General features: G+C 44.2%; 1 protein-coding gene across 28 annotated transcripts in view; it reads right to left on the bottom strand.

Annotated features, from left to right (window-relative positions):
• Positions 1-5,902: 5,902 nt before the first annotated feature.
• PBRM1 (polybromo 1) overlaps positions 5,903-9,631 on the bottom strand; it is a 94,075-nt gene continuing 90,346 nt past the window's right edge. For all 28 annotated transcript variants that reach the window (XM_060204484.1, XM_060204502.1, XM_060204503.1 and 25 more), the window contains one exon: positions 5,903-8,696. In XM_060204484.1, coding sequence (XP_060060467.1) covers positions 8,524-8,696 — 173 coding nt within the window. In that variant the 3' untranslated portion in view covers positions 5,903-8,523. The remainder of the gene's footprint in view (positions 8,697-9,631) is intronic.

The following is a 9,631-nucleotide window of genomic DNA, read 5'->3' as shown; positions in this document are numbered from 1 at the left end:
CAGCCGTTGTCTCCGTGTCTCTGTTACCCGCCTGTGAAGCTACCCGTCCAGCTAGAGCCTCCGAATTTTAACAACAAACTTCCCTGCACCTTGACTTCTCCCGAGAGAAAGACAGAGACAAAGAGGCAGAAAGTGTGAGAGAGACCACAGTACCAGAGCTTCCTCCAGAGAGGTGCAGGGCAGGGCGGGCTGGAACCTCGATCGGGCACAGTAGCCATTTATTATTCCAGCGAGCTAGTCTGCCGCCTTATTTTTGTCCTAATGTCGTTTCAGGTAAGGCATGGCCCAGGAGGTGGTGCCGTGTAGAAAGTTCGGACTCTCACACCCGAGTCCTGAGTTTCATCCTTAGCACCATGTGCCAGATGATAATCTGAGTCCCATTCTCTTCCTCTAGTGAATCTTTGGGCAGGGGAGATAGCAAAATGGCCGTGCAGACAGCCTTAAGACATTTTTTTTCCCCTCCAGGGTTACTGCTGGGTCTCCCTGTCTGCACTACGAATCCACTGCTCCTGGAGGCATTTCCCTTTTGTTGCCATTGTTGTTTATTATTATTATTATTGCCATTGCTGGATAGGACAGAGAAATGGCAAGAGGAGGGGAAGAGAAAGATAAGACACCTGCAGACCTGCTTCACCGCCAGTGAAGGGACACCCCTGCAAGTGGGGAGCCTGGGGCTCAAACCAGGATCGTTAAGCTGGTCCTTGTGCTTCGTGCCACATGTGCTTAACCCGCTGCACTACCGCCTAGCCTGGCATGAGTCTGCATAACCATATGCTTTCTACCCCTGCCCAGGAATAGGACTGTCTTTAGTTAGACAGACAGTGGGACTATTTAGGGAACTGAACAGTAGAAGGGAAAAGGAGGGGAAGACCAAGGGGGAGAGAAAGACAGACACCTGCTTCACCGTCTGTGAAGCGACTCCCCTGCAGGTGGGTGTTGTTTTCGACAGGTTATGTTGTTTTCACCGGGCTGGCTTCACGGGCGGGTAACAGATGACCAGGGATTCATGGTTGAGCTGTAGGCAGTATCTCTTTATTCATGCAGGACGCAGCACAATCTAAGACGAGCTAAGTTAAACTCAAAGTACAGTACTGTAAAACTCACAATGCTGTCTTTATATATACTTGCCAAGTAAGGTGGAAACAGGATGTGACATAGAGAGGGTGGAGAGAAAAGTGACTGGTGAAAATCAGAATGTGACAAAGAGGGGGCAGATTAGGCGAGAATCCTATCACTGAACCACAAATGCCCTGGAGGGAGGGTGGAACTTGTTAACAGTGGTTATGTAAATAGAATGAAGTGGTTATGTAAATAGAATAGTGTTAAGCAGGGGGGATTTAAACCAAATGAAACAGAAGGGGTCTCATGCATACCAACAATTCCCCCTTTCTTTTTAACTAATGGCCATTGTGGGGTGAACAGAAACGTATATCGTACAGGCGTTTTCAAAAGAACTGGCATATGACATGGAAAATAAAATAGGCGAGCAGCAATAACCAGTGTGATGCCAAGTGGAGCTTTTCTTGCCTCAAAGGGCAAGGCCTGGCAGGCGAAATGGCATTTCTTGCCTCTGGGAATGCTTCATGCCTCTGGGGGCATCTCTTGCCTCAAAGGGCGTTTCCTGCCTCTGTGGGCATCTCTTGTCTCTTGGGGCGCTTCATGCCTCTGTGGGCATAACCTAATAAGGAGGGGGAGTTTTCTGCCTCTGGGACAGAGCCTGCAGGCGAGGGGACATGGTCTATAAAGTCTCAAGGCAATTGGCTGAAGTTAGTCTTTGAGAAACACAGCAGCATGTACCAGTAAGTCCGATGGAGGTGTCAGTCCAAAGTAGATGACCACAGAAGAAAATGCCAGAGGATGAAACGCTGCACGTCTGTCTTGATGGGGAATGTCGGCCACCAGAATTCTGCTTTTCTGTAGAGAGTAATCTTTGGAGTCTGTGAATCTGTTTCTTCAGGACGTGCTAGGTCTCATCATTGGTTTCCGGGGGCGATGTCAGAGAACAGGATCCAAATGGATTTCCAGGAATTCCATTTGAGTAGATGCTTTTTCATGTGAAGACTTTGACAGAAATTCACTTACTTGTCAAATAAAACTTGTAGCAGATTAGAAGTTTACTATAATTGATAACTCCATTATAATTGGAAGTCCTTTCTAGTATGATTTTAAGGTTGTTTAAACAGTTTAAACTCAATAAAATGTGGAAAGGTAAACAGAAGAACCACGGTTAAAAGCCTCAGGCATGAGAATAATTAACATAATCATTGCACTATCGCACTATCTGCCCCACCCATAACTCGTACAGTTTTCAGGATTAAACGTTTCAGATTCATGTCAAGATGTAAAAGAGAAATCAAAGGAGGGAAAAAACAATTTTTTGGATTGTTTCTGGATGTCTCTAGAAATCATGGCTGCATCCAGCAATTTTTTTTTTAAGTCAACGTCAAACAAAAATTCAGTCATTCAAATCATTCTCTTATGAAACGCAACTTGAACCAGATTATCAAGATCTCACAATGTAGGATTAAGAATCCCCGGAGGGCGTCCTAGTCCAAAAAGCTCCTCGAAATTCCATTTAGGGTGCTTCTGACTGTTCCTGCTGGATTGCTTCAGGCACCCATTTTTAAAAGCGTCTTCCCATCGAAGAAATAATCCAATCAGGAGAGTAGAACTATCCACGTGTCTCCATACTTGGGAACTGCCAGGGTACTCGAGAATGTTCTTCAAATTAGAGTAGTCCTTCTCCATGGGAAACATTCGAGAAGAAGTCCAGAAAGTCCCAGGGGAAATCCCCATGCATATCCCAAGGTCTACGATCACAGTCATAAAGAACCAAACTGTGGCCTGGAGCAAAATGTAGTCCTTTTCCTCAGGAAACATGGGAGAGGGAATCCAGAAAGCCCAAGGAGAAATCTCCGTGCATCTCCCAAGCTCTATGATCCCCTTCATAAGAAACCAAAGTTCCCGGTCAGGGAACCGAAATGTGGCCCAGAGTAAAATGTTCCAGAGACAGACTAACTGTCTCATGATGAAACAGTAGAGGCTTTGGCAAACCTCTTCATAAGTAGAAAGGCAACCCATGGTAGATGGGTAGCCAAGTTTACTTATCTGGACGATGGGTGGGTAGGGTCCCACGTTGATGCCGGTCCATGTTTCAGGGCTTATTTCAGTCCCTGTTCAGACGCCATATGTTGTTTTCGACAGGTTATGTTTTCGCCGGGCTGGCTTCACGGGCGGGTAACAGACGACCAGGGATTCATGGTTGAGCTGTAGGCAGTATCTCTTTATTCATGCAGGACGCAGCACAATCTAAGATGAGCTAAGTTAAACTCAAAGTACAGTACTGTAAAACTCACAATGCTGTCTTTATATATACTTGCCAAGTAAGGTGGAAACAGGATGTGACATAGAGAGGGTGGAGAGAAAAGTGACTGGTGAAAATCAGAGTGTGACAAAGGGGGCAGATTAGGCGAGAATCCTATCACTGAACCACAAATGCCCTGGAGGGAGGGTGGAACGTGTTAACAGTGGTTATGTAAATAGAATGAAGTGGTTATGTAAATAGAATAGTGTTAAGCAGGGGGGATTTAAACCAAATGAAACAGAAGGGGTCTCATGCATACCAACAGGTGGGGAGCTGGGGGCTCGAACCAGGATCTTTATGCCGGTCCTTGGGCTTTGTGCCACGTGCGCTTAGCCCGCTGCACCACCGCCCGGCCCCCTACTATTATTTTTACCAGCACTGTTCAGCTCTGGCTCATGTGATATGGGGGATTGAAACTGACACCATGGAGCCTTAGTTACAAGTCTGTTTGCACAGCCATTATGCTGACACCATGGAGCCTTAGTTACAAGTCTGTGTGCACAGCCATTATGCTATCACCATGGAGCCTTAGTTACAAGTCTGTGTGCACAGCCATTATGCTGACACCATGGAGCCTTAGTTACAAGTCTGTGTGCACAGCCATTATGCTGACACCATGGAGCCTTAGTTACAAGTCTGTGTGCACAGCCATTATGCTGACACCATGGAGCCTTAGTTACAAGTCTGTTTGCACAGCCATTATGCTATCACCATGGAGCCTTAGTTACAAGTCCATGTGCACAGCCATTATGCTGACACCATGGAGCCTTAGTTACAAGTCCGTGTGCACAGCCATTATGCTGACACCATGGAGCCTTAGTTACAAGTCCGTGTGCACAGCCATTATGCTGACACCATGGAGCCTTAGTTACAAGTCCTTGTGCACAGCCATTATGCTATCACCATGGAGCTTTAGTTACAAGTCTGTTTGCACAGCCATTATGCTGACACCATGGAGCCTTAGTTACAAGTCTGTGTGCACAGCCATTATGCTGACACCATGGAGCCTTAGTTACAAGTCTGTGTGCACAGCCATTATGCTAACAATCTGCCCCCACACCCAAACTCTTAGGAGGACAGATCCACAGGGATTTGCAGCATGCAATTGCTTTGGTCCACCAACACTTTCTGTTCAAAGTGTGATCATGTGGCCTGGGAGGTGACAGTGACTCAAACACTGGGCTTATTTATTTTTTTTTTATCAGATCACTGCTCAGCTCTGGCTTATGGTGGTGCAGGGGGTTGAACCCAGGACTTTGGAGGCTCAGGGATGAGAGTCTTTTTGCCTAACTATTATGCTGTCTGTCTACCCTGTCCCAGAATGAAGTCCCGAGTTTGATCTCTGGCATCCTATGTGTCAGAGTGATGCTTTGGTTCTATTATTAATATTATTGTTCTGTCATTATTAAAAAAATAAAAGTGGAGCAAAGAAGGTAGTGCAAAGGATTAAACATTAGACCCCCAAGTGCGGGGTCCTGAGTTTGATCCCTGGCCACTGTGATAATGTAGTTGTTCTCTCCTCCCCATAAACAAACTCGTCAATCAAACTGATAAAATCATGCCTTAGATGGGGTCGATAACATAATGGTTATGCAAACTGACTCTCATGCCTGAGGCTCCCAGGTTCAATCCCCCACACCACCATAAGCCAGAGCTGAGCAGTGCTCTGGCAAAAAAAAAAAAAAAAAGTCATGCTTTAAGAGTTTACAAGATCAGAAGAGAAAAAACACAAACAGAACCTGAACTGGAGCTGGTGCATTGCAAAGACTGGGGTGGAGGGAGGATTCAGGTCCTGGAACAGGATGGCAGAGGAGGACCGAGTGCGGGTTATACTGTTATGTGGAAAACTGAGCAATGTTATGCATGTACAAACTACTGTGTTTACTGTCAAATGTAAAACATTCATCCCCCAGTAAAGAAATTTAAAAAGTTGACAAGCATGTTGTTGAAGACGCACCTATGATTTGAAACTAGCTGTACACTGCTTTACAGCAGATGGTGTTTCATGTTCTTACTTTCCGGCATCAGTCACTCTCCTCAGTTTTAATTTTTTTATATATATGTATTTTTTATTTATGAGAAAGATAGGAGAGAGAGGGGACTAGACATCACTCTGGTACATGTGCTACTGGGGATTGAACCCAGGACCTCATGCCTGAAAGTCGAACACTTTATCCACTGTGCTACCTCCCAGACCACATCAGTCTTAAATGTTAGTTTGTGCTTCTGCTTATGTCTGGAGTCTAACACGTCAATACCAGGAAGCACGACTTTACCCCTGGGTTGTTGGAAAAGCTGCCATGTACTTCCCTGTGCAGAAACACGCTCGGACTCTTCTGACAGCACGACAGGTCCTGCCTCTCTGGCAAAGTGGCCTGAGTCCTGAGCAGGGGTCTGGACATGACTTCCCCACGCACGGGGCTCTCTTTCCCTAAGGTGTCCTCGGTCAGACCAAGGCTTGTAGGACTTGATCCATTTGGGACTAACATCTGGCATGAGCTTTAACAGAACAACCAAACCAAACCTGGTTAATCCAAATCACTTTGCAAACTCCATTTTTATTTGGATTAAAAAGCTTTAGGTGGACAAACATATGATACATACATGTCATAAGACTAGTTAGCACTTAAACCTCTTTTGATACAGAAAAAAGAATAAACCAAGTTTAATCAAGTCTAGAAATGTTCAAACTCAAAAGTCAACACCACCAGCTGGGAGATTTTACACAAAGCACTTTCCCTTCTCAGCCTCCCTCACAGGAGAAGGGTTTTGTTTTTTTTCTCCAAAAACAAAGCAATTCAAGGCCATTAAATCGTGGCTGACGCTATTTTAAACTGACAGGGGCTCCCCAAACACAAATAAAACTCTTTTCCACATGAACTCACATTTAATTGGAAAACATTTAGGCTATTATACTTTCTAAGCCATTATTACTACAGCTTCTAAAATTCATGGGAAAAGTGTTAGTTTACTTGTATTCTCTTAAATCAGGACTTTTTTTGGCGGTGGGGGGGGGATGGCTGACCTCAAATTTTATATACTAAATATTCGCTAATATTCTCCAAGTTAATGTACAGAAAGACATGATTCTAAAATAAATACAGTTTTTATTATTTAAAAAATTTTTTTTTAATTATATCAGAGCCTGCCCAGTGGTCCCTGGCTTGGCTCTGCACTGCCTGAGGGGAGCCCCTGGCTAAGCCTGTGGTTCCTACAGCAATTCTGGAAAGAGCCTGGAGGAGGAGTGCTCTGGCTAATGCCCCACGGAGCCCAGTGAACAAAATTTTAAGAGGCTTCCCAGTGAAGTCCCATCTAGACCTTGAAAAGAAAGAAAATGGATACATGAAATGAAATAAATAAATAACTTAACCGAGATTAAATTTCAGTTCTTTGGTGTAATTCAAGGATGTCTAGAGATTAAATAATCTGATTGTATTATACATTCCATGATGATTCAAAGGCCCAAGTGTCAAGGAACTGAAGATTTTGTTATTTGATTCAGTTTAATGATAAGGTAGTAACAGACTACTGCAATACATTTTCTTTTTTTAAATTCAGATTTAAAATACTTGATGCAAATTGAGATCCAGTGGTTGACTATAGGCAATTAAGTTACAAGGGCCTTCTGTAAAGTATTAGATATGAGACTTTATTCGATTCTACACTCTTGTCCTCATGATTTAGTAAGAATGGTAACTAACTATCCAGGAACTGGTTCCTACCAGTTTAAAAGAAAAAGTAGACTCCGAAAGTCATTCCATTTACAAGCAGACGGACGCGGAAGCTGCATAGCAGAGCCAACCTGCTCGTCACAGGAAAAGCAGGCTTCACAATCAGAGCTGGGGACTGCTGCAGAAGCTTGTCTGGGCACCACACACTGCCTCCCGACGTTTGTTCTAGGATCGTACGACAGTGACAGGGTCATCAAATCCAAGGGTTTGGGACTGATAATGGGTCTTTCCAGTGAGCTTTTACTTAAATTAAAACTCCTCCTGAAACTCAAAAGCGCAAGCTTAATTTAGAAAATACCTTACAAGTCAAATTTCCGGTTGAGTTACAACCTTGAACACAGAAGAAAATGCCACACCCGACAGTGGTGCGAGAAAGAGCACTAGAACATTCGCCTCTGCAGACAAGCCGCCCGTTCACAGTCCTGCTTTTGACGCAGCCCTTATCCAGGGGCGGACTTCCTCCCCCACAGCATACTTAGCAGTTAGGCTCAAGACTGAGTCCCTTTCACGCACACCTCGAGGCTTTTCTCCAAGACCAATGCTAGTGTTTCGCAATGGGAGAGATTTCAAACTTTCAATCGCCTGACGTGGGTAGGCATAAACTGTGAATTCGTTATAAACAGATCCAAAGTACCATTAACCTTACCTGCTACGACTACATATAATGAATGACTCAGGATTGTGCACCTGCTCTACAAAAACAACTAGCAGCAGACAGAGATGTCTTAACTCAGCACAAATGCTCTCTCTCAGGTAACCCCGGAGGCTACGAGCTGCAGAAAGCTGCGCAGCACGGACTCCCCCATTTCTGCAGCAAGCCTGCGCAAGGGAGCGGGTGTGCATGCGTGTCTCACTTGCGAGAAACCGCCTTTGTGAAAGTGGGTGCAATCACCAGGCACATGGAACAGACACAAGTACACTCTCCTCTCTAAGATGTAAACTAGGACCAACTTCACATTTCATTGTCAACATAAACTAATCTGTAAACTCTGTGTGTATGTGTGTGTGTGTGTGTGTGTGTGTGTACACACACACACACACACACACACACATATATTTTTTTTAATTAAAAAAAAAACCCAAAACAAAAACCCTAAACCAAGACAAAACCTTTGATGGTTTCAGTTCCATGGCAATGAGTAAAAAGATAAATCTCTAAGTCTACATCTCTAACCAATTATGAAACTGGTTTTAAACAAAGGAAACATATGCAAAAAAATCTTTGTGTATTTGATAAAGTCAACTTAATATAACAAAAACAAATTGAAATAGCTTATTAAAAGTGTCCTTATAGAAAATGGCCTTGTGATGTACAGTAAAATGCGATAAAAATCCTCCTCCTGTGTTCCGCCCCCCACCCCCAGTAACTAAAACGGCTACTGTTCCACCAAACTCTTTTGCTGCTATAAACGGACGGAATCGATGTGACTAGAGGTTCTCTAAGTTGTACGCCTGGCGAATGTTGAGGGTGTCTCTGAGCATCAAATCCCGGAGGCGCCAGAGGGCGTCAGCCATGGTGGTGTGGGCCCCTTTGCTCTTCAGCCAGTGAGACGGCAGGCGGCTCTCCTGTTCTTTTGACAAATGGATGTCACGTCTTCGAGCTGAAAACCAAAGTGCAGACAGAAATAAATATAACTCAGAATTAGAAAGCTTTTTTTTTTTTAAATGAGACCAGAGCGCTGATCACTTCTGGCATATGGTGGCGCCTGTTCCATCTGGAATGTTAAGGTAACAAACTCTTCCTCAGTCCCAACGTCTTGACAGATTTATTTATTTATTATTTTTATTTTAATTAAAAAAAAAAGTTTAAATTATCTTTATTTATTGGATAGAGACAGCCAGAAACCAAGAGGAAAGGGAATGACAGAAAGGGAGAGAGAGACAGACACCTGCATCCCTGCTCCACCACTCACAAAGCTTCCCCCTTGCAGGTGGGGACTGTGAGCTTGAACCCAGGTCCTTGCACATTGCTTTTTTAAAAAATTATTTATTTATTTATTTCCTTTTGTTGCCCTTGTTTTTTATTGTTGTAGTTATTATTGTTATTATTATTATTGTTGGAGAGGAGGGGAAGACAGAGAGGGGGAAAGATACCTGCAGACCTGCTTCACCGCCTGTGAAGCGACTCCCCTGCAGGTGGGGAGCCGCCTTGCATTGTAACATGTGCGCCCAAGCAGGTGTGCCACCTATTATTATTTTTAAAGGATTTTATGAACAATGATAGACAGAGCCAGCCCTCACTCTGGTACACGTGCTGCTGGGAGTTGGAGCACTGATAGATTTATTAAAAGTAACACACTGCGGTCTGGGAGGTAGTGCAGTGGATAAAGCATTGTGCTCTCAGGCATGAGGCCCTAGTTCACTCCCAGGCAGCACATGTACCACAGTCATGTCTGGTTATGCTTCTCTCTCTCCTATCTCTCAGTAAATACTGAGGTAAAATAAGTTTTAGAAATACGTATTTGTAGGGCCAGGTGGTGGTGCACTTGGTTGAGTGCAAACATGACAGTGCGCACCCAGGTTCCCACCTGCAAGG

This window comes from Erinaceus europaeus, chromosome 12 (genome assembly GCF_950295315.1).
Source record: "Erinaceus europaeus chromosome 12, mEriEur2.1, whole genome shotgun sequence".
Taxonomy (NCBI): Eukaryota; Metazoa; Chordata; class Mammalia; order Eulipotyphla; family Erinaceidae; genus Erinaceus; species Erinaceus europaeus.
Note: the sequence above shows the minus strand (reverse complement) of the source record. Positions and strands in the feature narration are given on the sequence as shown.